At 58.3% G+C, this 27856-nt stretch overlaps 2 protein-coding genes across 2 annotated transcripts; one reads left to right on the top strand and one right to left on the bottom strand.

Annotated features, from left to right (window-relative positions):
- Positions 1-238: 238 nt before the first annotated feature.
- SMAP2 (small ArfGAP2) lies at positions 239-15682 on the bottom strand. Its single transcript, XM_088531069.1, has 10 exons — positions 15566-15682; positions 4493-4626; positions 4016-4101; positions 3128-3206; positions 2655-2741; positions 2428-2509; positions 2040-2140; positions 1753-1918; positions 1155-1477; positions 239-654 (listed from the first exon to the last, which is right to left on the bottom strand). Exons 1-10 carry the CDS (start codon positions 15666-15668, stop codon positions 529-531), a joined length of 1287 nt encoding a protein of 428 aa, XP_088387195.1. The 5' UTR covers positions 15669-15682; the 3' UTR covers positions 239-528.
- Positions 15683-17054: 1372 nt separating this feature from the next.
- On the top strand, positions 17055-27403 carry COL9A2 (collagen type IX alpha 2 chain). The gene is made up of 32 exons (XM_088531005.1): positions 17055-17132; positions 18350-18424; positions 19059-19094; positions 19174-19236; positions 19792-19845; positions 20058-20093; positions 20203-20226; positions 20366-20419; positions 20526-20579; positions 20701-20748; positions 20917-20973; positions 21069-21122; positions 21417-21470; positions 21991-22044; positions 22128-22181; positions 22261-22314; positions 22433-22486; positions 22627-22680; positions 22817-22870; positions 22954-22998; positions 23074-23127; positions 23692-23745; positions 23818-23871; positions 24327-24398; positions 24977-25012; positions 25584-25628; positions 25794-25826; positions 25951-26097; positions 26391-26445; positions 26649-26837; positions 27050-27127; positions 27198-27403. Exons 1-32 carry the CDS (start codon positions 17061-17063, stop codon positions 27401-27403), a joined length of 2073 nt encoding a protein of 690 aa, XP_088387131.1. The 5' UTR covers positions 17055-17060.
- The last annotated feature ends 453 nt before the right edge of the window (positions 27404-27856 follow it).

Here is a 27856-nt window from a genome sequence, read left to right as displayed (position 1 = left end):
GACTTTGGTTCCGTGGAGCCAAGCACAGCGCGGCCCCAGCTCTGCAGGAATCCGCTGACGGGAGGAGGTAGCAAGGCTGGCTTGCCCCGGGCTCAAAGCCGCTTCCTCAGCACCAAACAACATTTCCACCCCTTTGCTAACCAGAGCCCCTACTAATACTAGAGATTAAGTGATTCCCAAAAGGCCTGAAGGAACAGGCAGTATTAAGTCCCAATTTTCCAAATTCTTCAAGTCACCTCCGCTAAGACACCCAGCAGGACATTAAGTGCTACCCAGAAGCATTAGTGGAGGTTTGTGCAAGAAGGGGTCCACCCCAGGAGTGTGCATTGACTGTGCTAGAGTACAGGGGAGCTCATGTTCTGGTCACTGAGGTTTCACCGTGTCTGACAGTAAAAAAGGCAGAGATGGGTCTCAGTTATGGAAAGAGGTTCGGGCTGGGCAGCCAGCCAGAAAGAAAAACCCTGAATGTCTCATGGAGCAGTTTTGAAGAACAGAACAGAAGGCAGAAAACGGTCACAACGCAAGGGATTATTTCCACATCTGAGTGCTGAGGGACTGATTGCTTCCCTGGGCACTTCCTCCGCCCATTGACTGTCCATATCCCATCACGCCATTAGCTCCATAGAAGTTCATCCCAGCCATCTGCTGGGTCATCTGGGAAGGGGAGAGAAGACAAGACAAGCTCCGTCAGGGAGACTCCGCCAGCCCCAAGGAGTCCGCTCAGATAAAGCACTTGCTGCCCAACAAGTTACAGAAATTAGGCTAGGTTCAGCCTAATGAACCTAGGCTAGGTTCAGCCTAGTCTAGCCCAGACAGACACTACGTGACAGTAACGTGCGAGTCACTCCAGTTCACGTGGAACTATGGTTTCTATAGAGGACCCCACGGTTGCTTTCTGGCTGCACCCCCAGCTTCTCAAACACTTACACGAAGTGCAAGTTCAGCTTTCACCTTCCCACGCATCCCATCTCACACTAAGGTCACCATCTGGAAGCCAAGGCCTGCTCTGGTGCAGCTCAAGCCAAGGGAGGGTTCCACTTGAGCGGGGACGCGGTGGAGAGCGCGCGGCACATTGAGGATGTGCAGGGCCAGCGGGCCCCACGCAACCACAACATTAAAGCACCCAGGGAACGGGCTGGACGTGGCCACCTCACCTGGGTGATGTTCCACTGCAGCTGCTGCGCGGGCTGCACGCCGTAGAGCGGCTGCGGAACCGCGGCCACGCCGGCCACGTAGCCCGGCTGCTGCGCGGCCATCATCCCGTTGGGCACCCCGATGACGGCCGCCTGCATGTTCCCCACGTAGCCGGCCGGTATGGCCATGGGAGCCACCATCCCTGCTGCTCCAGGCTGGGCCACCATTCCCACCGACGGGGCCATCATGCCGCCCATCATGCTGCTGGAAGGGGCTACTCCTGGAAAGGCGGGATAGGCTGCTGCGGGATACGCCATCTGCGCGGGAGCCATGAACATCGCTCCTAAAAACAGGCAGAGAAGGAGCGAGAGGAAGAACTGTCGATCTCATCATTAGGGGCTGAAATGCTGCCCTTAAATCCAGAGGCTACCACAGGGCTCACTTGGCCTTGACAACCTGACTGGATGCTCCTGGCTAGTGAGCAAGGAGGAGCACCCACAACCCTGCATCTTTGCCTGCAGGATGTCAGCTTAGTGCTCTCAGCCCATCCACCCGCTCTGGATCAGTGCACAGAATGACTGTGCTGTCCTTCGCGTGCTCTTCTCCGAGATCCGTTACCTTGTGCGGGCAGCTGAGGTGTTTGAGAGCCATACAAGGACAGGATAGAGTCTTTCGAGAGCTGCTTCTTCCCTGCTTCCTCCCCTTTGCTTCCTGGCTCAGGGAAGAGATTCAAGTTTTCAGGAACAGAACCAGCACTTCCAGACGTAGGCATGGAACCAGTGACCTGAGACAGGCAGCACAAGAGCAACAGAGGGTTCAGCACTCAGGGAAGGCACATGGAGCTACTTCTCCTCCTGCCCAGGCACTGAGCTAAGCTTTGGCAGGCACTGATACAGCCTACTCACCTTCCTGGAGTCCGAGTTTGATCCCACGGATGCAAAGAGATCAAGATCCTTCTCTAAACTGCTAGGCCTGCCATTTGGAACGGCGGTTGCCACAGGAGCATCTAGGAGAGACGAAGCCATGGCAAGAGTTTCACCCGAATGCCCTTGGACTGAAGGATTTGTTCATGTGCCACAACCACTGCACGAGAACAAAGTAAAACTGCTGTTTCTGATGCAGGGCTGAGAACTGCGCTTGGGATGCACTAGAGCACTTAAAACACTAGTATTCTTGTCGCATGTCATTCACCTGTCATGGAGACCTAGAGCCAAAAGCTCACAGAATTCACAAGACCAAAGACAGGATATAGAGTCATTGGAATGGGTACCACGAGGCTGGAAAAGCTCTTACCAAGTCCTAGCAAATCCATTACTGGTTCAGTAGATTTAGGAGAACTTTTTCTAGACAGCTGCGTTTCTTCTTTCTTTTGAGGCTAGGGCCAAAAAAATAAAAGGAGCTCTTATTTCAAATTTTGGGTTGAAAGGAAAACCACCATGCTTCCATACTAAGCCAATTATCTCCATTCTGATCCAGAGAAGTCCCTACAGCTGGTTTGTGACCATGCCTTTCAGTCTTACCATTTTCACTTTCTCAAAGATTATAGGTTCCAGTTTTCTTTCTGATACTTGCTCATTACTCCTTTTCCATTTATCATCCTTTTCTTTCTGTGAAATAGAAAAGACAAAGGTCAAAGCCCATAAGAGAAAGCTAATAGACCTTTACATGCTGCTGTTACTAACCAAAAAGCTTCAAAGTCAATTGTTGATGTTTCAGACTCCTTGCAAACTACCTGTCCTGCAGCATCGTTATAGCTTAAAAACAAAATTATTTGAAATCAGTGCTGCTCTGAGCTGGGAGTCAAACAAGATGACCTCCAAATTCCTTCCAGCTTGATTATTCTATTTACAAAACAACCAAATCTCCTCAGCCTTGGAGATTAGTCACTAATCAAAAACATTTAAAACTATTTTCACAGAATGACAGCTTACTTACGAGACAAGCTTACAATTTGACATGCATTTAAGCTTTTGCAGAAGTTATAGAAACTAACCCTAAATACATTGATGTCGATACTTCGGTCCATGTATTTCTTCTTTTCGTATTTATCTCGAATGAAGCCCTCCACAGCTCTGCAAGAAGCTTGTTAAGGACAAATAATTCAAAATGGACGACTTACATATCCTCAAGGCACAGGTTCTAACTAAACCCATGGCTTTTCCAGCACCAACTTCCTTGAAGTAACACAGTGTTTGATCCAGCTACTCAGCGTTTGCTTCTTTAGGACACAATGTTTGCATCCTTTATCCCAAGGATGACTGTGCTATAAAGAAAAGTTATAGCAAAATCACTGCCCAATTTGTACCGAGCTCCTTCCCTTGATGTACGTTTACTTTGATCATTGCTTGAGAGCCTGTTTCAGTGGCACAGACACACGCAGTAAGAGGCAGTGGTCAGAGCTATTGCAGCTCAGCCAGCAGCTAAATGACACTGCAAGGATGAGGTGCTCCTGTGTTTGTCCCTATCACTACAATCCTGTTGCACTGGGCATCCAGAAACCCTTCAGTAAATAAGGGAAGAAATTACAGCTTTGTTCTTCAGAAATGCTGAACCCTTCTAGTGTCATCACTGTGAATTTCAAACACTCAGCACTTAGTCAGCTCTACTGCTTAAAAGCTGATGGTTACAGCTTGAAGCTAGTGCATGAGATGAACTACCAAGCTCCAGATCTCCGCTCCTGCAGTCTGGAAGCAAATCCTCTCCACTCTTCCACTTAGTTCAGGGAAGCAGCAGTCTGAAGCAGTGCTCAGAGTGCCTGGCTAGCAACTAATTTTCACAGCTGATGCACATGCAGATAAGCCTCCTATGCAAGGAGGGCAGCTACTAAGCAACAAGATGAAAAGCTTTCCTGTTCCCCCAGGAGCCAAAGAAGAAAGGATGCTGATCTGTTTGAGGTCGCCTGAAGTTCTCTGGCAGGTAGGCTTCATAAAGACGATTTGCTTTTCCATTTCCCATCTCCTGCATGCACTGCAATTCAAAAGAATTCTTAAGTCATTTGTTTCGCACACATTAAAGCTTTCACGCACACTGGCACGCAAGGCTACCAACCAAGGGTCAATCTGTGTTAACTAGGAGGCATGTGCAGACTTTTAAAGCCTGTCCTGGAGAAGAGTAGAATCATTCTGGCTTCTGGTGAAAGCCTACCCCTTAAATTAAGGTTGTAGATTTAGACCTCTGAGCAGTCAGATCCTTCATAAAGGAGGTTTCTTAAAGAAGGATCTTCTCTAGGAGCCTTTGGCACTTACAGAAACTTTCCAGAAGTTTCTTTGCCCACCAATGCTCACCAAATTGGCAATTATGGCTTTTCCTCCCAACTTTGCTCTACCAAAGTAACGATACCGTGCATTTCCTGCATTACCTGTATCTGTTCTTGTGTCCACTGGTCAAGATTGACTGATTTTACCCTGGATATATGAACTCCTAGATTCCTGTGGATCCCAGCACAACGTATACAGATGAATACACCGATATTCCAGGATGCCCATCGCGGCCCTGCAAGAGACACACGTGTTTCACACCAGCAAGTCAACCTGTAGTTACCTTGAACAGCTGAGAAACTGCACCAAGTGAACTGGCACTGAAGACTTCACATTTTCATTCAGATTAGAACTTGGAACTGCACTTCAGCAAGGTGGTTTTTGTAGATAGTACTTTTATCCCCTCCCTCTTCCATTTTGAGCTCTACATAGACAATTCTAAGGGGAAAAGGAAGAAAAATAACCATTCAGAACACCCAAGACACTGCAAAATCCCAATTTCCTCTTGCTAAGCGTGACATAACAGTCATGTCTATACAAGTCTTTTTTCTGCTTTAAAGAAAGGATGTGTTTAATCTTTCCACTGCAACAGTGCCAAGCAAGAACCAGCTTCAGAATATTCCCTGCTGCTCAAGGACAAGCAGAATGAAATACTGAGCATTTGCCAGGAAGACAACATCCCCAAGGCTTCTCTCAACCTCGGGCAGGCAGTGAGCCAAGTAAGGAGGGCAGCACCAACACCTAAAATCCTGTAGTCTGATCACCAAAACCAGTGAGGGAGCAGAAGTCCAGGTTGAGATTGACAGACTGGGGCAGTTCACTCTTCAGTTTCTACAGCTCTACTCAAATCCACGCTTCGCATGCGTCTTTCCAACAGGCAGGACAGCTCCGAGGTATGGAATAAGGGAGAGCATGCCAGGAGGGAAAAACAGGGGAAAGATTTAGCAAGTTCAGGGTGTTTTTACTCACTGCAAACAGGGCAGAAATGCAGCGCTGCTGGATGGCTCCATGGGCACCCGCTGCACCCCCTGCTCACAGCCCCCAGCCCAGCCACCAAAACCCCCCAGCCCCAAAGGGCAGCAGCTTTGGAAGCCCCATGTGCAATGTAAAACAAGGCTTTAAAAACACCTCCTCTGGCTGCAGCTCCCAGCCAAGTGCATATTTCACATAGCCGCCTTCCATCATAGTTTGGATTTTGCTGTTCGTGTTTACCTAGGCTGAACTCCGAACTAGCCAAACACGGCATTAGTCAAAGCTAAACCATACCCTGCATAAGAGAAGTGACAGACTCCAGCTCTGGAGCTAAACAGCTTGCTTTAATTAAAGCAAATATGACAGCTCTTCATTAGGGAGCTAAGACGGGCTCCATCTCCCTCCATCTGTCCAAGAGGCAGGAGGGACATGTTTTGGGTCCTGGTTGAGGTCAAGTTTCCTTGTCTAATTGGCACTACTGTTTTCAACAACATAACTTGAGTGGAATAACTGTAGGAGCCTTTTTATAGGGACTATGGGCATGACTGCAGAGGGAGGCACAGAGCTGCTCTTCTCTTATCTTGCTATAGTTAAAATAGCAAGCCTCGAAGCAGAGGAGATGGCAGTGGGAAGGGAGGAGGGGGAATATGTAATTCCAAAGCCCTAAAAAAGCAGCACTGCATCTGAATTTCCTAGACAAGCTGGATGCTTTTTAAACAGTTAACTCTTGCTTTTCAGGAAAGTCCAGAGTATCCTGAGGAAATTCCATGCTCATAAGGCAGCAGGTCATGGTCCCAGCAAGGCTGGGTGAGGTTTTATTTTCCTCCAGCCCCTTTAGAGCTGACTGCCATGCAGGGTCAGCAGCAGTTCCCCAAGTCCCTGCATGCCCTAGCATGCACTGCCTGTTCCCTTCCAAAGGAAAGGCATGCAACCTCTAACTTATCCCCAGAAGTATCCATTGCAACTAAAGCAAAAACACTATTTATGGTTAAAAAAGCCCAAAGTTTTCTAGCCTGTCCTGCCATTGCTTTCTGTTCCTTCCCTGAAAGACGTGGCCCTTAACACTGCTACCTTAAGGAGGCTGCTCAAAGTCACCTGCCAGCTGAAGAGCAGCTCTCTCGGAAGAGCTTAATTGCAGCTTAATTGCAGTGTATTTTGCCCGTGCCGCAGTTCGTGCGTTACGGCCAGCAGGTGCCGGGAAGGAGGGAGTCAAGGCAGAGCCCTGCACGTGAGCAGCGCCCAAGCAGCCCGGTCACGCAGCGAGGACACCAATAAGAGCCTCGTTACAAGCACTAACGCCTGAGGCACATCCAGGATGGAGCTGGCAACACCGACCCTCCCTCTGATTCACTTTGAGGCCTCCTCTCCCAGGTGCCTCATCCTCAGCAGTTCCTGGAGGTGAGGAGTGCTGCTAGGATTAAGCACGAGCTTCAAGGTTAGATTTAAACTCTAGGCTATATTTAGCCTTCATGGGACTGGCAGGATTACTAGTCAGCTCGATGCTGCACCAGGGTGGTGGTAATCAGCTCACGAGTCATGTGTGCTGGTTACAGCAGCCTCCTACCTTGCTGCTCCGGATGGTGACTCACCAGCAGGACAGTCCCCTGCTCTTTCCGAGGCATTCCCTCCTTTCCGAGGCATTCCCTCCTTTCCGCGGCAGGAGCTGAAACCCAAAGGGCTGGGCATGGAGGTAACGGCTGAGCATGCTGCGATTTGTGGATCCAAGCTCTGGAAGACCCTCATCCTGGAGGGTCCTTCATTATGCACTTTTAAAAACACGTGGGGTTTTGAAGTTCTTCTAGCAGCCAGCACCTGGTTTAGTGCTAGGAGCAGATCTCTTGCAGCCAAGCAGGGTTCTCACTTGTTTCACTGAGGGTTTGGGGGTACCTGCGGTGCTAAAAGCACCACAAGATGAAAGAGTTGAGCTCAGAGAGCAGGCAAGAGGCAACACCAGAGGCAGGAGGTTGATTTTGCTGTCTGGAGAAGGCAAGGAGCGCAGAACTTCAGCAGTCTGCTTGCCTGGACAGCTGGGATTCTACAGCCACAAGCAGGATGCTTGAAGAGACCAAAATACTGCATAACCACCCAGGCCTAGAGCAAACTGATTCTGCAGTGCACATGAGACAGGAGCACCCCAACCTTTCAGTTAAACTGCTGCTCTCTGCGGCCTAGGGACTCCTGTTTCCTGCCAGGACTGTGATAAATCCCCAAAGAACAACAAAATGCAGCTACAGCCCTCGAGAGCAAGGGGAGGCCGAGATGAGCAGCTGCACTACAGAGCTATTTGCCTAGACAGCAGCGCAGGGCTGACAAAGCAAGACTGAGAACAGGAGAAAAAGAGCAGTTTGAAGAGGTAGGGACTGGCAGAACAAGCACTACCCCGTGAGGGCTCCTGACCATCACCCCAAACCATTTTTAGTATTTCACATCCTCCAAAACACTCCCTTTGGGTGCAATAGGGGACAACCCTTGATGCAGATGTAAACAAGCCCTGGACTTCCCTGTTTGGAGGCCGCGATGGAGGAACTTGCACCATCGCCGCAGGAGGAAGCGCCCCGGGGAGGAGCGAGCACCCCAAACTGCAGCCGTTTCCCCACACACTGATTCACGAGCCATCTTCAGGGCAACCGACCTGCCAAAAGCCCCAGGTAAAAGCGTATTTACAGGAAACGAGCTCAGCTTTAGCTTCCAAACAGCTACACTGAGTTTAAGGCTGTGCAGCAGTTAAGGGACCAAGCATTGACAGAAGACAATGTTATCTGTGTGGGGTCAAGCGGTCCTTGCACCAATATCCTCCCCAACATCGCTAAAATAGTTCCCTTTAGGCTGCTGCTGCCACCAGATGGCTTTGGAACCTCAGAGCTTTACGAAAACTCTTACAAATTACGAAATCAGGCATGCAATCCTGATGCCACAGTCACTTTTTTCAGTATTATTTCAGTATTTATTCAGTAGTCACTATTCCAGGTCATAGAAAGCTAATTTTAACGTCCATGGGAAACAAGTTATTTGGCACTTACTAGAACTGGGCAGAGCTTCTTCAATTCCCATTAATCATCTCTCATGCCCTTCTACACTGCCTCGCACACACATAAATCTCCTCCAGAGGATGCCTGCTGCTGAGGGGTGAACAAGAGATTAAAGCAGCTCTGAATAAAAACAGGATACGGACAAAAAGAGACAGAGGAGCCCGGCTATCCACTGCTGGCACCATTCTAAGGCTGCATCAGAGCACGTTTGTCCCCAGCTTAAAAGGCATCTGCGCAGGCAGTGCTGTCACCTAAGGAAGTCGCACTGAATGCCACCACTGTGGTGGCCGTGGGGACACACGAGTGCCTGGAGGTGACCAGGATCTCCTCGGTTAACAGTTCCACGAGGCTGTTCCACATGCTGTTTTATAACCCACTGTGTCAAAATAAACCCTGCGTTCCAAGCTGGGCACAGCAGCACGTCTGCATCACCAGCAAGAGCTGCCCCAATGATCTGTCCTTACCAAAAAGGGTCCCAAAGCCATTACAAGCCCCAAGGGCAGCCTGGCCAGGACATGCACTTTAGTCACTAGCAGAAAATTAACACCCCAAGTGGTTTTAATCAAGGAAACTCCTCACTCTTTACCCAGGCATTGCCTTTTGGCTCAAGGTACTCACGGCAGTTTCTTCTATAATAACCCCGCAGAAGGCATTTAAAAATAAAACAGAAATTGGCTGCAAAGCCGCTGCTCTTTTGAGAAGGGGGGATGGGGAAAAATAGACGCTTTCATGGGCAGGAAGGAGCACGCTTGGCCATTCAGTGCCTAATGAAATAATCTTAGGGCAAGCGATTGTTGGGCTCGCAGGCTCCCAGCTGGCCAGGAAACGCAGCCGGCAAACACTGCTCCGTGTGTGGGACCAGGGCTCCAGGCAGCCCCTTCCCTCCCCGGGGAAGGGGATGTGGGAAATCCTGCACAGCGGGATGATCCCAGCGAGGCCGCATTCCCGTCTGTTCATCCAGGCTTGGAAGTTTCTCATCAAGGCTTTTCCCGCCTCCCTCGAGGCAGGTGAGGAAATAGCCAAGAATCCAATGGCTTCCTCTGAGTCGCCGTTTCCTTATTCTGGAAAGGGATTGCTTAATGACTGACTGAAATTCATTCCATTCATAGAAAAGCGATGACAAAAAGTATGTTACAAAACAGCTTCCTCTGCTCTTTACTGTAAGAGTCCAGAAAAATCTGAACTTTTCTGTGCTAATTACTTGGGCAGAGCGAGGCAGGGTCTGCCAGTGAGTTTGCACAGTGAAACTGCTAGAGCCCTCACCAAATTATAACACTAAGTCATCAATGCAGATCAAGCAATGCTGAGCATGCTTTGCTTTGTTAGCAAGGACCACGAGCATCTGCCAGGGCTAAGAGCATCAAGGACAGAGGCCCAAACCCGACACACCAGGTCTGCGGGAGTCGTGACGGGGACACCACTGCGGGGGCTTTAGTCTCCAAGGCCTAGCAAGGCCATAAGCAGCATTTCCTCCTTCACCTCTAAGTGTGCCCCAAGCCTCGAGTCAGTCACGCACAGCCTCAAACCATATAAAAGGTAGGATCAATGCTAACTCGATCCCAATCGGGGCTGCTGTGGCAGGCCAGACGGTGTTGGAAGCCTGCAGCATCGCGGAGAAGTGCTGAAACAAAACAGCTGTCCTGTAAGTGCCATTAAAACACGTAATTCCTTTAAGGCGTCCTCGGGGAGAAAAGCCATGTGCTGCAGAGGGGTCTGGGATGAGACCCCCCGGGCTGGGCACTGGAAGCTCCGCAGGGTCTTGGGCTCTCAGGGGGGACACGTGGTCAAACACATGGAAGCCAAAATCCGTGTCGTGACACTCCAGAAGCTTCCACATGCACAGCCAGGAAAGAAACCTGACCTAGAAAACAGGCAGGGCAGAGACTAAAACACCAGCCCTGCGTCCACATCAAGCATCAAGAGAGCACTGACTTCTTAAGTTATTTCATTGCCTTTTAAAATTATATATTCCCTACCCTCCATCGCTTGAGTTATTGAACTACATAGCAGTAATTAATCCCCTGAAGTAGCTCCTACCATAGGAAGGAGTCCCACCTTCTGCACCATCCTCTGCCTCTTAAATATCTATAGCCAGCTATGAAGTACTCCAGCTATTTTGCTTACCAAAAAAGACTTGACATTAGAAATGATAGGACATATTCTAGCCAATAAGGAAAGGCATGCACTTTCAAAAATAGAGGCAAATATTTTAGCAAGTCACTCCAAAAGGCAGAATTTAGCACAGGTAAATCCAGCTTTGCAACCAGAGAGGAAACTTTGTTCCAAAACAGATTCTGTTTAAAGTTCAGTCTTTTTCTGTCCTAGATTTCCAGAATAGTGATTACTTCATGTGTCCCAGGATCAACCTGAAGGAGACCAAAGTTATTCTTGATTCTCTAGTTGGTTCTGATAACCTACTTATATTTGAAAGATGAATTACCTTGAAACTGCAGCAGTATCTTCTAGAGATGCTGGCACAGAAGTTCCTGAATGCATCTGATGCCTTATATAATTTATCTGGCAGTTACTATAGGAACAAATTTCTATTAAAGCAGGAACTATGGTTTGGGAGTTGCCTGGCATTTTGGACCTTTAATTTACAGCCTTTTCTCTCAGCTGTGCTGGGGCACCATGGCTTTCCATCGGACACAGGGAATAGCCAGTGCAACTGGCACATCCAGTATTCAAATGCAGGTTGCATGCCAGGATGCCCTCTGCTCCGAGGATTATCCCTGTTATCCTTTTCCATCAGGTGTAGACACAGGCATCTGTGCACGGGACTCAGAGCTCTGCAGATCTTCCTTAAGGGAAATCTAGTAACTCCTGGTATCAGGTGCAAACTACCTCCAGAATAAGCTGCCCTTTGAAAAGCCAATTTCTTCTCCTAGCTTTTCAGCTGGAATGGTGCTGCAATAACCACCTACCCACTCCCAGCAGCTGGATGTGGGGCTGCGCTCCCGAGCGGACGGAGCTGCCTTCCCTGTTGAAGAACTACTGAGATTTATAGCGATCTTCATCTGAGCAAAGTGAAAACGAGTCCCCTGGACAAAGTTCATTTGTGTGAGCATTTATACACACCAGATTAATGCTGCTTTATTGCACTAGAAACTGTTCCTTTCAGCCCTGGCTTTAGGGAAAGGAGGAGATAAGAGCACAGCAGTCATTAGGGGAACTGCAGAACACTGCTCCAGCAGCTAGCAATTACAATGAACATACATATGTGCATGCATCCGCTCTGGAAAGTTTCCATTGCACAAAACAGAATTTTCCCCATTGCAAGATTTTACTGTGGTAAACCTAAAAACTTGAGTCCTACAACTTTGATTTTTGAAGCTTAGTGCAGGCAAAGAGCAAACCGCTGCATCCACTGCTACTTTTCCATAATGCTGATTTCTTCACATGCGGTTAACAAGCAGTTATTTAAAAACTGCTTTATGTACTTTTATCCAGAAGGAAATTCAACTGTGATTCAATATTTTTCTCTGCTGATGGAGTTGTGACGGAAGAGATTGTTTAATATAAAATATGCTGCTAATATTCAAACTAGTTTGGCTGGATGAAACCACCTGTGAGCAGCTCCATTTTACTGGCAACTCTTCTGCTCCGCTTGCTCCATCTCCAGACTTCTTACCCTGCTCTTCCAGCAGCTTCCCATCCCATCCCATAATTAATCACCTCTTCATAGGTTTTCACAAAGCTCTACCTCCTCCTACAGCAATGAGCACTTGAATAACTAGATCAGGGCTTGTTTTAAGTAAAAGGTAGTTTTCCATCCAACCACGAGAGTCACAAAAAAGGGTCGATTTCAGCACAGGACCCACAGTTCTCACAAGACACGAGGGAGGAAAGGAAGAGTCACACAAACCAGGTGGAGCACAGGGCAACCTTAAAGTGATGCATAGATAGAGCAGTCATCGCTGGATGCTCCCTGTGGAGGGACCTGCAGCTCCAACGGCAGCAAAACTGGATCCCAGGAGCCTGTTGGGTAACGGGACCGGAGAGCAGAGGGGAAGAGTTCGGGAGAAGGAGAGAATCAAATAGAAGAGCTGTACGTTATACAAGTTCAGCGCAGCACTTGAGTCAGAAATACAGAGAAAAATCCACTTGGCTGTTACTCGACCCAAACCATGTACTATTCAGTGGACTCCACACAAGCCATTTGCCATCCGCTGGCCACCTATGTCCAATGCACACGGATGACAACATTTTCTCCTGCACCAGCTGGGTGGTTTCAGGCTCCAGATTCCCTCCAGCGCTCGGTACCAGCTGATCTTCTGCAATACAACCAGCCCGCGGGACGGTCACGCCGTGTAACGCGCACAAGCCACCGCCGCCCTCGGAAGGCCCCTTTTTTTCTTTGTTATTCTCAAAACTTTGCCACGCAAGGAGGAAGCGGCAAAGCAGAGCTCTCGCCCAGCTTCCTCCACAGCAGCCTCCGCCAGTGTTTACCAAAGCGGAACCCCCCCGCTCTCCTCCCCGCAGTTTCCTTCGTCTTTCCTCCCTCCTCCCCGATCAAAACACCTCAAATCGGGGGCTCTAAGAGCTGTCTAGAGACCTCAGGTTCCCTTTGCAGGTCTCATCACACTGCTGTCCCCAACGGGGCACACCAGCACAACCAGCACTCTCCTCGCAAGGATTCTGGAGAAACTTGTTTTTCCCACTTTATCATCCTCGGGGAGACACAGGCTGGATTGGGAATCACTTCTTCACAGTGCCTGATAAAAGCAAGTGTAACAAGAACGCAAAATGAGAACACCTGCACTCCGAGGAAGCACAGAAAGAGACTGAGAAGGTCAGTTTATCAGCACAGTGTGGCCAGCAAGATAAGTTCATCACAGCCATCCCAGAGAGCAAGAGCTGAACAGGAGGCAGCACCAGAGAAGGGACGGTCCTGACACAGTGTCACCCTAATGCTAAGGATTTCTGTAAAGGAATGAAGTCAGAGGGGTGCGTGCTAGGCCTGACGCCAACAGGTACTGTAATCTCATTTAGTTCTGTATATAGAAGGGAAAAAATACAGTACTGAAACCCAGCAAGTAGTTAGGTCATCGGGAACAGGCATAATGGAAGTGTGGGTGGCATCTGAACAGTCACTGCTTATGTGTCATGCTAGCTTTGAAAAGCTTAGATCAAGCAGCAAAAAACTACAAAATTCACTAACTTGGGCATAAAAATGGATAGTCAAAAGCAGCGTTTCTTGATGGGTGCCAAACAAGGAGCTGGGTTCTTCAGCTCTGCTGCGACTCACACAAAGATGCTCAGGAGGTTGAGCCTAAGGAGCCGGCACAAGAAATCCCTCCACAAACCCTCCCAATATCATTTCCTAACAGCGACCAGATTTCAACAGTGACCTTGGTGTTTTTTTATTTACAAAACTCATCTGCAGCACCAACTGCTACCGCCAGCAAGCAGAGACATGGAAACCCTGTTCTAGTTTTGAGCAGACAGCAACAGTTTGCACCCAAAAAGGTAAACTTCTCCAAGAACTAGAACACTAAGCAGGTACATTTCTATGGCCAAGAACTCAATACGTTCCTCAAGAATTAAAGCTCCAGGTACCACTCATTAGTGAAGCACACGGGTATTTTGCCAGATATCCAGATATAACTTTGTACAAGAGAGGACTACTCTTCAGGACTGACCTAAGGGGTATTCCAGCTACAAGCAGCTTCCAGCTTTGCTGGCAAAGCTTAACCACCGGATCAGACTTTGTGCACATTAATAACTGGAATACTATGCTTCTAGAACGCACAATATGCGGGATAGGATATAAAAATCGTATTAAAACAGGAGCTGCGCTCAGGATTGGTTTCCATACTGCGTACCTTAACTCATGTCACAAGAGATGGTGATTTGTGTCCTTGGCTCTTGCACAAGGGACAAAAGAGAGGAGATTCCGAGGCGAGAGGGGGCCTGCTCCCTGCTATCCGTAACACACACGGCCCCCGTGGTCGGCCAAGGCCGGCACCGAATGCTCCTCTCACCTCTGGATCTCCACAGGACGAAAGGTTGTCACTATGGGCCTTTTTCAGGTTAGTATATGAAAACTAGCAAAAAAAAATTAGAACTACTACCTCACTTTGGTTGAAGGTTAATTCTTAATGATACTGTTTTTAATGGTGTTCAGCAGTGCTCTCTGCAGTTTTTAGAGGTCATACCGAGATGGCCAAGTCATGTACTTGCAGATAGACACAGCGAGACTTTCCCAGCCCAGTTCAGTTATTGTGGGTGTTGGGAAACAAGCCTTGAGCTCAGACCTCCAAATACTTAGAATAACTCATTAAAATAGGACTCCAAGGAGACACGGGGCAGCCTTAACCCTTTGCTACTGAAAGGCGAAGCGTTCCACAGTACCAAGCTGCAGCAAGGTGCCTGCGGCCGGGAACATTGAGCTGATTTTTTTTCCTCTCCTGGGAGTCAAGTATCCAAACCCATCTTCCTTCCACCCCTCTTCTTCCCCACTTCTTTTTAACGGCCGTGGGGATCTCCACATGCCTTGAGCCAAGGCAACGGGAGGCGCAAAAGGAAGCGCAGGAGGGAGAGACAAGAGGAAACCCCGCAGGGCTACGTAGCTCCGGGTCCAGATTTCATCCCTGTGCTGCCCGTCCCTCCCGACACCCCTGGATCCCCTGATCCAGGCTGCCGCTATCCCACCCCGCTGCGAGGATGTAACTCCCGGCTGGAAGGTCCTCTGGGATTACACAACAGCGGCTCCTCGGGCTCCCCTTCCCCGCGGCTTTTCCCACGGCGCTGCCCAGGGAGCCCCGGGAGCTTTCCCGGGATATGCAGGGATGGGCACCGGGCAGCTCCGCTCATCCCGGCGGCGCTGCCTTTCCCGAGGAGCCGGGAGCGGCTCCGCGGGCGGACGCCGGATACTGCGGCACGGCCGGCTCCGGGGGAGGGCGGAAAAACTCGGGTTTGGCTGAAAACTCCGTTTAAAATAAATAAATAACATAAATCCCACGCGGCTGCCTCGGTGGGGGGCTGGGAGCCGCCAACCGCGCGGGGCGGCGGGGGCCGCGCTGCGGCAGCCGCTCCGCGAGACCCGACCCCGAACAGCCCCCTGGCTCCGCGGACACCCCCGCAGTGACCGTTAACGGGCGTTAACCGCCGCCGAGGTCCCCCCGCTCCCCGCCAACGCTGCCCGCGCGGGCCCGCCGCGGCCCGCGGTACCTTTGGCCTGGCAGTCGGCGCAGAAGCGGTTGTGCTCCGCGGCCAGCAGGCTGCCCAGCACGGCCTGGTAGCGCTCCACGTCGCGCACCGACTTGCCCGTCATGGCGCGGCCGCCCCGGCCCCGCGCGCGCTCCGCCGTCTCCGGGCAGCAGCCGCCGCCGCCGCCGCCGCTTCCTCTTTCCGGCCGCCGGGGAGGGCGGGGCGCGGGTGACGCTGTGGGCGTGGTCACGGAGGCCACGCCCCTCCCCTCTCCATTGAGGCGCGGCGGCGGGGGATGAATGAATGGGCGGGGTCACGTGACGGACGCGGCTGGGGGGCCGTGGGACGGGGTGGGACAGGGGATCGGGAGTGGGATGGGGGCGTGGGACGGGCTATGGGGCGGGATGGGCTGTGGGGTGGGATGGGCTGTGGGACGGGACGGGCTATGGGGCGGGATGGGCTATGGGGCGGGATGGGCTGTGGGACGGGATGGGCTGTGGGACGGGACGGGCTATGGGGCGGGACAGGCTATGGGGTGGTGGCGATGGGGGGTGGTGGCATGGGACAGGCTATGGGGTGGGACAGGCTATGGGGTGGTGATGGGGTGGGACGGGCAATGGGGTGGGACAGGCTATAGGGTGGTTGCAATGGGGTGGGACAGGCTATGGGGGTAGGTGATGGGGCGGCCGGAGTGGGGCAGGCCATGGGGTGGGGGACAAGGTAGGGGTTGGCGCAGATTGAGGTGGGCTATGGGGTGGGGGCAGGCTATGGGGTGGGAGGCAGGTTACTGGCTATGGGGCAGGCTATGGGATGTTGGGGTGGGGGGGCTGAGCATGGAGCAGCACCCAGAGGAGGAAGAGGAGGCTCTCTCCCCCCCCCGCCCCCAGCCTTCCACGCTGCCCCTTCCCCACATCTCTGAGCTCCTCCATGGGGCACGGCCAGGTCCCCGGCAGCACTGGGCCATGGGGAGGGGGTGACACCCCCCGGTGACCACCGGAGACAAGGAGGGGGCAGCGACCACAGCAAAAGTCCTGGTGGGATCCCCCGGGAAAAGCAATGGGGCAGGGGGGAGAAGGGCTGGGGGCAAAGCAGAAGGTTTAATAAAAAGCTTCCAAAAACTGAGCAACAGCACGAAAAGGAGGAAGAAGGACCTGGTTTGGGTCGGACACAAAGCCCCAAAGGAGGATTGTCCCCATGGGTCCCCAAATGAGGTAGAGCAGGAGGGGCCCCCCATTTGGGGGACCCATAAGGACGATTGTCCTTCCCGGGCCAGCCCGTTTCTCAGCCCCTCGTGCCAGGCGCCAAGTGAGCAGCATCCCAGCATCCCGACATTCCCAAATACCCTTGGGCTCCTGCAGGAGGGGGGGGCTGGGGCCAGCCCACCTTGCCCTCGCCTCGGGTTGCTCCATATTAATGAGCCTGGCCCCTTCCTCCTCCTCCTCCTCCTCCCGGGCAGGCTGCGGGCGGCAGTCGGGGCTGCCGCACACCTGAGCGCCGCAGCTCGGGCACCCGCGCCATGGCCGGCTCCAGGCTCTCCTTCCTCCTCCTCCTCATCCTCCAGGCCGCCGGGCTCTGCCTGGCCCAGCTCGTAAGTGCTGCGCTGCCCCCAGACCCAGCCCTGCTGCCCTCGGCCTCCCCGCTCCTTCCTCCACCTTTTCCGCTTGCTATTCCCTGTCCGGGGGCTCTCTCCGCCGTTCCTGCCCGCTCCACGGCAGCTCCCGGGCTGCAGGATTGCCCGGTGCATGGAGCGGCCTTGCAGCCCCGGGGCGCTTGCCGGGAGGATTTAGCGCAGCGGAGGTGACACGAGCCGGGGTCCCCGTGGGGTCCGCAGCGCAGGAGGGCAAGAACAAGAGCGAGCAGCATTGCAGGGAACGGGCTGCGTCCCCCGGTGCCACCGAGCACTGCAGGGACAGGGGGGCAATGCCCCTCCGCCGTCCCACCCGCCACGAGAGGGGCCACCACCGTCCCACTTCCCAAACCGTTTTTAGGGCAGAAACACCAATGTGGGGACACCTCTCCCCCATGGAAGAATGGCTGGGCTGGCCGGTCTATGTCCGCGGCCTGGGGAGGGTACCACAGCCCCTCTCCGTGCCCAGGGTCTCCCGAAACAAAGCCCGGTTGGACCGGGCCGGTTGCACAAAGGTGCCATTCACGGTGCTGCAGGCGGGGAGGGCGTCCAAGGTGCGGGCAGCGCCTGGCCGGGCAGCCCTCGTCCTCCCCAGCTCGGCTTTAAAATAAATAAACCGAGAACAGAGGAGCCCCAGGGCGCGCTGGCCTGTTTACGGTTTGCTTCCAAGAATGCCGGGAAGCCGGTCTGTGGGAGCGCTTTTCCCTGGAAATAACCCCCCTTAGGATAACAGCGCTCTATTTGCAAAGCGCGAAACCTCGGAGCGGGGCCCGGGAGCTGCCCCGCCGCTGCCTCAAAGGTGCTTTTGTGAGAGGCCGAGGAGCGGCGCGGGCGGCGGGCAGCGCTCCAGCGCGGAGCCGAGAGCCGGGACGCGGCCCCGGCGCCGCTGCCGGTGCCGCATTCCAGCGAAACCTGCGGAAAGCCCCATGCGGAGCAGCCCCCCAGCCGCGGCAGAGCTGCTGCCGCCCTGGTGGGACCCCAGCGCGTGGGGACACCCCGGGTTCCTCCATCTGTGCCCTTGCCAGGGCTTTGGGAGCGCGCGGGCTGCCAGGGGCAGAGGATGGGGAAGCAGGAGGGATCTCCTGTCCCCCGGCGGAGCTCATCCCGCTCCCGGCTCCCCGGGATGGGCAGCAGCGGCCGAGCACCCCCTCCTGACACCCGCTCCGTTCCCTCCGCAGCGAGGGCCGCCGGGAGAGCCCGGCCCCCGCGGGCCCCCCGGTCCGCCTGGAGTGCCCGGAGCCGACGGCATCGACGTGAGTGCGGGGCCGGCGGGAAGGAGGGAGGGAGGGAGTCTGGGGCACAAAGAGGGACATTGTGTCAGGGCTGCTGCCGGGAGCTGCTCCGAGAGGCCCCTCGTCCAGGTTTGCAGAGGGATGGAGGCTCCAACGGCACCGAGGAGGCTCCTGCTGCGCTCCGAGGGCAGCCAGCGGGTGCCTGCAGCCTGAGCCTCCCAAAACCTTGGAAAACGGGCTCTGAGCTGCCCGTGGAGGGGCAAAGCGACAGGGAGCTTGAGGCACAGGGGGAACAGGGTCCCACGGCCGCGCTAGGCTGGGAGGAGGGTGCTGGGGATGAGGCCCGGAGGTTTCGGGGAGGGGGATCGCACACAGTGGGGGTCTGTGCGCCAGCAGAAAGGGCCTTTCAGTGCCCAGGCTCCTCCCTGGCCCCGCTGTTATTTTAGTGCTATTTATACCCCAAAGCCACAGGCTTCCCGCAACCGCACGGATGCGCACGCCGGTCCCGGCCCCGTCCTGGCCTCCGGGCTGGGGGCATCCTGCATCTCCCGGCAGCTTTGGGAGGGCATAGGAGGACATGGAGCTGCCCCTGAGCACCCAGCTCTGCCCAGGGGGTGAAAAATCCCCCTTTTTTAACCTTGCTCTCCCTGCGCAGGGTGACAAAGGATCACCCGGAGCCGCCGGGCCCGCGGTGAGTACCCGGCTCCCCTCCCGGCTCGTGCCACCTCGGCACGGGGACGAGCTGCCTTTTCACTCGGCCTCTCTTGCAGGGTGCCAAGGGGGAGCCCGGAGCGCCCGGCCCGGACGGGCCCGCGGGGAAGCCGGGCATCGACGTGAGTACGACGCGGCCCCGGCAAGCGGGAGCCGCTGCGCCCGGCCGGGCACCCCCGGCTCTGCCCTGCGCCGCAGCGGACGCGGAGGGGCCAGCGCCGCCTGCTGCGATGCCCGAGCCCAGCTGGACCCCAGGGCCTTTCCTGCCACCCCAAGAAAGCAACGAAATCCCTCCCAGACAAAGCACCAAGAGCCCAAATCCCTCCAAGCGCCTCCATTTCTGCAGCAAGACGTGCAGGCAGCCCTCATGTCCCTGTTGTCCCCATCCCTGTCCCACGTGGGGCAAGATCTGCCCTAGACACCCAGCTATGAGTGAAACTCACCCTTCTCCCACCTAAAAGAAGCCAAAGGGCCAAGCGGGGCTGAGCGAGCAGCTCTGCGTCCCCGGCAGCGCGCGGGAGCTGGAGCGCGAGCGGCACCGGCCGCTCTGCAGGACGGGCCCATGGACGTGACGTCCCCGTGCGAACCCCTGCAGGGTGGTGGAGGCAGAGGGAAATGCTGGGAAATGCTGGGAAGAGGAATGAGGGCTGTAACCTGCAGCATCTCTCCTCTTGCAGGGCCTGACGGGAGCAAAAGGGGAACCGGGGCCCGTTGGCGGACCAGGAGTTAAAGTAAGTGCCGCGTGGCGGGGAGCATGGGCAGCGCGGACACGGCTTTGCTGTCACCGTGCCTGTCCCATCCAGCTGGAGCTGTTGCTGCAACGTGCGGCACTGCGGGTGTCCCCCCGGGCTTGGGGACATCTGGTAGCCCAGGGGCTCTTCGATGGGCACTGCTGGCCAAGTGCTCCTGATCAGCTCCTGACTCTCTCCTTGTACCCCGACAGGGCCAGCCCGGACTCCCAGGGCCACCAGGGCTCCCCGTGAGTATCAGTGTCCCCCGCGGGTGACGGTGGCACAGACAGCCCTGCACGGGACAGTGGGCTCGGGGGTGAAGGACGTGGGCTCACGGTGGCTCTTTTCCTCTTGCAGGGCCCTTCGCTGCCAGGACCCCCCGTAAGTGCTGCTGGGGCTGGGGTGACATCCAGGACCCTCCGCTGGGTCACACTTGTGCCGGGGCCGAAGGTCCCGCAGAGAGGGGCTGGCTGGGGGGCTGGCCGGGCTCGGATGCCCCCACATCCCTCTTCTTCTGCAGGGGCTTCCGGGACAGGTCGGGCTGCCGGGGGAGATCGGAGCGCCGGGACCCAAGGTGAGGGCAGTGCCGCTGGGGCAGGTACCAGCCCCTCACCCGGCCTCGGGGCTGGGGACACCCAGGGCCACCCCCACTAACTTCCCTTGGGGCTCCTCTTCCCTAGGGTGATCCCGGACCTGACGGCCCGCGGGGTCCCCCAGGGCCCCCCGGGAAACCTGTGAGTATCCCCCCTGGCCGAGCAGGGCTCCGGGCATCCCGGAGCTCCAGGCTCATCCCCATCCCGGGGCTGCAGCGCTTGGCTGCAGGGTCGGGAGCCGAGCGCCTCGCTGTCCTTCCAGGGCCCTCCCGGACACCTCCAAGGAGTGGAAGGCAGCGCTGACTTCTTGGTAAGAGCTGCTGTTTCCACGTGTCGGTCCCATAATGCCGACCCCATAGGCGTCATTCCCGGTGGGAGCGTTGGAACCGGCTCCCCTGCTGGCAGCAGGGCCGGGCACGGCTTCCTTGCAGCCCTGGGGCACTTCCCAGCTAAAACGGGCATCCCCTTTCCCCACCAGTGTCCGACCAACTGCCCGCCGGGTCCCAAGGGTCCCCAAGGACTGCAGGGGCTGAAGGTAACGTTGTGTGGAGCTGGCACGTCCCGGGCGCGGGGACGGCGCCCGCAGGGACACTGCTCCGGGGGGCTCACGCTGTCCCCCGTCTCCCGCAGGGACACAGGGGCCGTCCCGGCGCCCTCGGCGAGCCCGGCAGGCAGGGCAGGCAGGTGAGCCGGGGCTGAGGGCAGGGGGGCTCATGCAGAGCCGGGGGGACGTGGAGAGGAAGAGGAGGGAGAGGCTGGAGACAGCGGGGAGGAGGGGCTGGGAGGAGGAGGATGGTGGGGTTGTCCTTCCCCAGGAGGGCTCCTTCCTGCAGGATGGGGCTCCCCACATGGGAGACCCCTTCCCGAGTCCCTATGGATCCAGGGACAGGGTCCTTGCAGAGCCAGCGCCGGGGTGGCGCAGACCCCATCTCAGAGGCTCCCCTGCCCTCACCTCGCTCCTCTCTGCCTCCATCCCAGGGTCCCAAGGGCGATGTCGGCGCCTCCGGAGAACAAGGCATCCCAGGCCCTCCGGTAACGTGGTTATTCCCATCCCTGCGGGGGCCCTGGCTGCGGCCCTGCTCCCGGCACTGACTGCTGTCCCCAGCTCGGAGCCTTCGCCCCGTCCATCCTCCTCCTCCTCCTGGCTCGTGCTGGGGCAGCGGGAGCACGTGCGGAGGCCGGGGCACCTCGCAGCCGCCCCCGCCGGCTCCAGCGCCGGTGTCCCGCTGAGCCGGGTCCTCCCGGCGGGATTAAGCTGCTTGAGCTCGCCAAGCGCTTTGAAGATGAAGCAATTAAGGGGCTGAGCCCTCCGGTCTGGGAAAGAGCAAAATCCCTTTGAAGGCGGCAGCGTGGCAGGAGCACCAGCCCGCGCTGCTGCTCTCACGGAGCTGGCGGCCGAGAGGGGCCTCCCTGTGCGCAGCGGGGCTGAAACGCCGCGTGCTTGGCCAAAACCCCGACATCGGCTTCTGCTTTAATTGCTCTCCCCTCCTGGGCCGCCTTGGGGGAGAAATCTGCTTTCCGGCTAAGCCTGTTTGTGCTTCACTCCCTGCAGGGACCGCAGGGCCCGAGGGGCTACCCGGGCATGGCGGGACCCAAGGGCGAGACGGTAAGAGCGGCCGGGACGGCCCCGCGGGGAGCGGGGCTGGGGCTCCAGGGGAGCCACCGTCTTCCCCGTGCTCTTCCCTGCAGGGTCCCGCTGGCTACAAGGGGATGGTCGGGAGCGTCGGAGCCGCAGGGCGGCCGGTGAGTGACGCTGCTGGTGGCGGGGGCTGCGGGACGGCCCCACGGCCGCCGCTCAGCCCCGCTCCGTGTCCTCCCGCAGGGCAGGGAAGGCCCCAAGGGACCTCCCGGGGAGCCGGGCGAGAAGGGAGAGCTGGTGGGTTCCGCGTGGCACCGCGGAGCAGCCGCGGAGGCTGCTGCGCTGGGCGTCCCCTCGAGCCCGGGGGCAGGACACCAAACACATGGTTAAATAACGCTGCTGTCCCCTGGTGCAGGGTGGCCGCGGCATCCGGGGTCCCCAAGGAGACATCGGCCCCAAGGGGGAGAACGTGAGTACGGCTGTGCTCCAGGCTGCGGAGCCCGCGCCACGGAGGGATGGGGCTCCTGATCCGGTGCAGGGGGGTTTTCCAGCGCTCGTGCCACCCGGCAAGGTTGTGACCACTGGGATCGGCTCCCCTTCCTTCCGCAGGGCCTCCCAGGCATTGACGGCAAGGACGGCACACCGGGAATCCCGGGCGTGAAGGTGAGGCTGCTCCTCGCCCCGGGGCTTCGCTGGAAGTAAAGGGGACACCAAGGGACCACGCATGGCCCTGCCATCCCCTCTGTGGGTGGCACCTGGCTGTCCCCAGGGGCACTAATGTGGTTTCCTTCCCCCGCAGGGCAGCGTGGGGCAGGCAGGACGCCCAGGGCCCCCGGGCCACCGGGGACAAGCCGTGAGTATGGCCCGCAGGACCCCGCCGTGTCCCCCGGCACCCGCGGGCTGCACCGCGCGGTGACGCTCCCGGTGTTTCCGCAGGGCTTGCCGGGCCAGCCGGGGAGCAAAGGTGGCCCCGGAGACAAGGTGGGTCTGGCGAGAGCCCCCGGGGACCCGCTGGCTGCCCCTCCGAGCTCCCAGTGACCCCGTCTCTCCTCACAGGGTGAACCGGGTCCTCGAGGGCAGCCAGGAGTCACCGGAGCCCCCGGGCAAATTGTGAGTAAAGAGCTGCCATCTGCTTCCTAACGGGAGCTGCTGGCGCTGCTCCCGGCAGCCCGCGCAAAGCCTCCTTCCAGCCAGCCCAGCGTTCCTTTTCTCTCGCTTTCTCCTGTTTTTTCCCCATTTGCTGTCAAATAAAGGGCAGAATTGGCCGCTTTCCTCCACCTCCACCCTTGGCTCTTTGCGGCAGGGGATGTGCTCGGAGGAGCCGCTTGGTCCCATGTGTGACCCTGAGCGCGACTCAGGCCTGCGAGCAGCCCCCGGGGCTCCGCGGTGGCTCCGGTGCGGCCCCAGCCGGGGATTCCCCCCGGCGCATCCCAGGTCTCCGGCTGCGCCCCCTCCGCTGGCCCCGTGGCCACTGATCCCGCGGGTGCTGCTCACACTGCAGCATCTCCTGTCACCCTGGGGTGGCCACAGCCATGGGGACACAACAAGTGGCCTTGGCCACAGGCGCTGTCCCGATGCCGTCTCCTCTTAGCTCATGCAAAATGTAAAGGAGGCAGCTGCGCGGTCGCTATCCCAGCAGGAATAACGCCCCGTTGGGGATTCTTTCGCCCTTAGGGTGAGCCGGGACCTCGGGGCGAGCGAGGGCCGCAGGGCGTCCCCGGGCCGAAGGTGAGTCCGGGAGCGGGGGGCGCGCGGCCGCGTGGGGACCGTCCCCGAGCGCCTCTTCCCTTGTGTCCGCAGGGAGACCGGGGCGAGCGGGGCCTCGTGGGCCCCGCCGGGGAGCAGGGCCGAGCGGTGAGTACGAGCGGGGCAGCCACCAGCCCCATGGCCCCTTTGGCCAGCGCCGAGCCCGGATTAGCCCAATAGTGCCGGGATTAGCGGCTCCCGGTGCCCGCGGGGGCTGCAGCCCGGCCGGGGTGGGTGGAAATTCCTCCCTGCAGGAAGACGCTCCTCTCCTCCGGCCCAGGAGCAACCCCAAAGTGACCCAGGACGATGCATGGGACAGCCTGGAGTGTGGCCAGGTGTCACGCAGGGCCACGTCCCACCAGTGCCGAGGCATCGGCAGAGCTTCGTTATCCATCCCTGGGAATTGTGCACAGAATATCCGCGGGCAATCCCGGGCACCGCGGAAGCCTGTCCTTGCCCGGCTCTTTTGCAGGAGGATCAGAGCAGCTGGAGAGCTGGTTGCTGCCCGCGGCTGCTCTTCATTCACCTTAACTCTCTCTTCCATGTGTTACCTGCATTTCCAGGGTGCTAAAGGGGAACAGGGGCCTCCGGGAATCCCAGGACCCCAAGGTTTGCCAGGAGTCAAAGGAGACAAGGTGCTCACCCTGCAGCGCTCAGCACCAGCGGGGCTGGTTAAGGAAACCGGGTGGGAGAAGCTCCTCAAAGGTTCCTGCAGGAAAACAGGAATCTCTGCAGCAGCCTTTGCCACTGGGGGGACGGGCAACTGATGCCACCTCAGTGTTTTGGGGGTGCAGGGGGTGCCTTGGCCGTGGGTGCGAGAGGGGCAGGTGGAGGCAAGAGCTGGGCGCAGTGGAGGGGTGGGTGACAGGGACAAGGTGACAGCGCAGGGACTCGGCACCGAGTCGCTCGCAGTGATTCTGCCAAGGCAGCGGATCTGGTGCAGCTCCTGCTGCAGCGTCCTGCACGTGGCAGCTCGGGGCTGCAGGGAACGGGGCCCTCGGAGCGGGATGAGCCGGGATCTCGTGTTAGTGCGGAGCGTGGGGGCACCGGGAGAGCAGCCGGGGGGTGCCCGAGCCTGGGGAGCACATGGGATTTCGGTGTCGCATCCTCCTGGCTGCACCAGGAGCCCTGGGCGAATCCCTGTGCCCGGCCCCACGCGCATCCCCATCCCTCCTTGCTCGCAGCTCTCACCACGGTCTCTCCTCTCCTCCAGGGCTCCCCTGGGAAAACCGGCCCCAAGGGCGGTGCTGTGAGTATCCGTCTCCCTGTCCCGGGCGGCCTGGGAGGACCAGGGCGTTTTACGGGTCTGGCACCCGCAGCTGTGGCCCCCTTTAGCCAGGGGGACCTGGGGTGCCCGCAGGGGCTCTAGGTGCTTCCTGGCATGGGCAGCTCTGCAATAGAACATGTCTACAGCATTTCCCCTTCCATGGGAAAGCTGGAAAAGCGCCCGCTCCCCTGGGAGCCCTGCGCGGGTGCAGAGGGTGGCGGCAGCATTAGGGGATGGGACCAGGCGGGGGGGACGACGCACTTGTCCCTGTAGGAGCCGGAGGGCCGGTGTGGCGGGCAGGGGGGCACTCGCCTCCCCCCTGCATTCACCCCAAGCACGAGTGTTTCTCCACGCAGCCCCGAGCAGAGGCGCCGGGGACCTTCATCCCGGTGCAGGGAGCTGGGGGACGGACCGGGCCTGGGCAGCACCAGCACCCCCGGGGCTGCCCGCGCCGGCCCGGCCGCCGAGTGGAGTGGGAACGCGCGGAAGGAGACGCCCCGACGGCTCCGAGGCGGCTGCGGGGGAAGCCTCACGGCTCTCGTCTTTCCTGCAGGGAGACCCGGGCGTCCACGGCCTCACGGGGGTGAAGGGCGAGAAGGTTGGTGGCCGCGGCGCGTGCCATGGGTGCCCCATGCAGCACGTGCAGCCGCGCGGTGACAGCGGGGCCACGCGGCACCCATGGTGCTGCCGCACGTCCCGGCTCGGCAGCGTTCGTACATCTGGGCTCTTTCCTGGTTGCTCATCCTGTATCTTCTGTCCCCAGGGCGAATCAGGAGAGCCAGGGCCGAAGGGACAGGTGAGCGATGGTGGCTTTGGGAGCGCCCGGGCACCAGGGGGTTTATCCCAGCCTGGAGCTCCCTTCCTGTCCCCCGTGAGCGGGGCCACGTGGGTGACGTCCGTGCGTGTCTCCTCCCTCGCAGCAAGGCATCCGCGGCGAGCTCGGCTTCCCCGGCCCCGCGGGCGACGCGGGCGCTCCGGGCGCCAGAGGATACCCGGGCCCGCCCGGCCCGCGGGGACTCGTCGGGGAGCGCGGCGTGCCAGGGCTGCCCGGCGAGCGCGGCGCAGCCGTGAGTGACACCCCGTGTGCCCCTCCTGCCTCCGAGGGGGCTTTCGGGGTCTTCCTCGGAGCCTTCCTCGCCCGCTGCTTCCCCGGGGAACAGCCCTTGCAGCCACCAGCACCGCGTGCATCCTTGCAACCTGCCCAGGGGGGATTTCTCCTTAAACGCCCCATTTTGGAGCTGCACGAGGAGCTGCTGGGGTTGGGGGCGCAGGGCTGGGGTGCTTGTCCCTGCACCGGTTGCTGAACGGGACGGTGCCGGGAGGGCTCCCGGGCGCCCTCAGCGCATGTCCCTGCTCGCAGGGCCGCGACGCGGGCGACCAGCACATCGTTGACGTGGTGCTGAAGATGCTGCAGGGTGAGGAGCTGGGCATGTGGGGACGGCACCGGGCGTGCGGGGACGGCGCCGGGCACGTGGGGACGGCGCTGGGCGCGTGGGGACAGTGCTGGGTGCACGGGGATGGTGCTGGGTGCGCGGGGACGGCACCGGGCACACGGGGACGGCGCTGGGCGCGCAGCTGCCACCATGTGTCCCCGACCCGGCGTGCAATTCCCCCACAGAGCAGCTGGCGGAGGTGGCGGTGAGCGCCAAGCGCGCGGCGCTGGGCGGCGCGGGGGCCATGGGGCCGCCCGGGCCCCCCGGCCCCCCGGGACCTCCAGGCGAGCAGGGCCCGCACGGACCCATGGGGGCCCGCGGCGTCCCCGGCATCCTGGGCGCCGCCGGGCAGATCGGCAACACGGGGCCTAAAGGTAGGAGGGCCGGCGCGGAGGGCGCGCTTGGTGCCAGGGCTGGGAGCGAAATACTGCGCAAACCCGGTGGATTTAGCACCCCGTTGAGCTCCTCCCGTTTGGGGCGGTTTTGGTAAACCGGAGGAGCCGTGCCCGCTTTCGCGCGCTCCCTGCAGCCCGCACGGTCCTTCCCGCGCTCCGTGCAGCTCTAACCCGCCCTCCTGCCCTTGCAGGGAAGCGTGGGGAGAAGGGCGAGCGCGGCGAAGCCGGCCGGGGCCACCCGGGAATGCCGGGCCCGCCGGGCATCCCAGGTAAGATCCATCCCGCCGCGGCGGCTCCGGCGCGCGGTGCCCGCTGCCCACGGCCGCGCTGTCCCCGCAGGTCTCCCCGGCATCCCCGGGCACGCGCTGGATGGCAAGGCGGGCGAGCGGGGCCTGCCGGGCGCCCCCGGCGAGGCGGGACGGCCGGGAGCGCCCGGGCCCGCCGGCATTCCCGGCTTTTGCGAGCCGGCCGCGTGCCTGGGCGCCTCCGCGTACGCGTCCGCGCGCCTCGCCGAGCCGGGCGCCGTCAAGGGCCCCACGTACTGAGGAGGCGCCGCGGCGGGACCGGCCACGCGACGCCCCCGGCCGGGGGCCGCCACCTCGGCGCCGGGGCCAAAAAGACCAAAAAACTGCAAACATTGGGAGTGAGCGGGCCGGGAAGGCCCCTCCCCATCCCGCGCTCCTGACGGCATTTGGCCATCGGGAGCCCCAAAAGAGGGAAAAACGAGCGGCAGGAATTCAGTGGGATCTAGCGGAGCCCCCCAACAATTTGGTTCATGGCGAGGAAGACGACGAGTTCGGCCCTATTGCAGTCCCCCTTGGTGGGGCTCCTCCTTTACCCCCTCTGCTCCCCTTGCCCCCTCCAAAAGAAATAAATTGTCTTTTATACAAATCCTCTCACTCTGATATGTTCTCCTGGGTGCTGGAGGGGAGGGTTTACGGCTGCTTTCCTTCTCCTTTTGTCCTATCTTTTAAAGGAGAAAGGAAAAATTGTGGTTT

This window comes from Tinamus guttatus, unplaced genomic scaffold (assembly GCF_059628265.1).
Source record: "Tinamus guttatus ecotype Peru unplaced genomic scaffold, ASM5962826v1 Tinamus_guttatus_pri_ptg000397l, whole genome shotgun sequence".
NCBI lineage: Eukaryota > Metazoa > Chordata > Aves > Tinamiformes > Tinamidae > Tinamus > Tinamus guttatus.
This window is presented reverse-complemented; position numbering and strand designations above follow the sequence as displayed.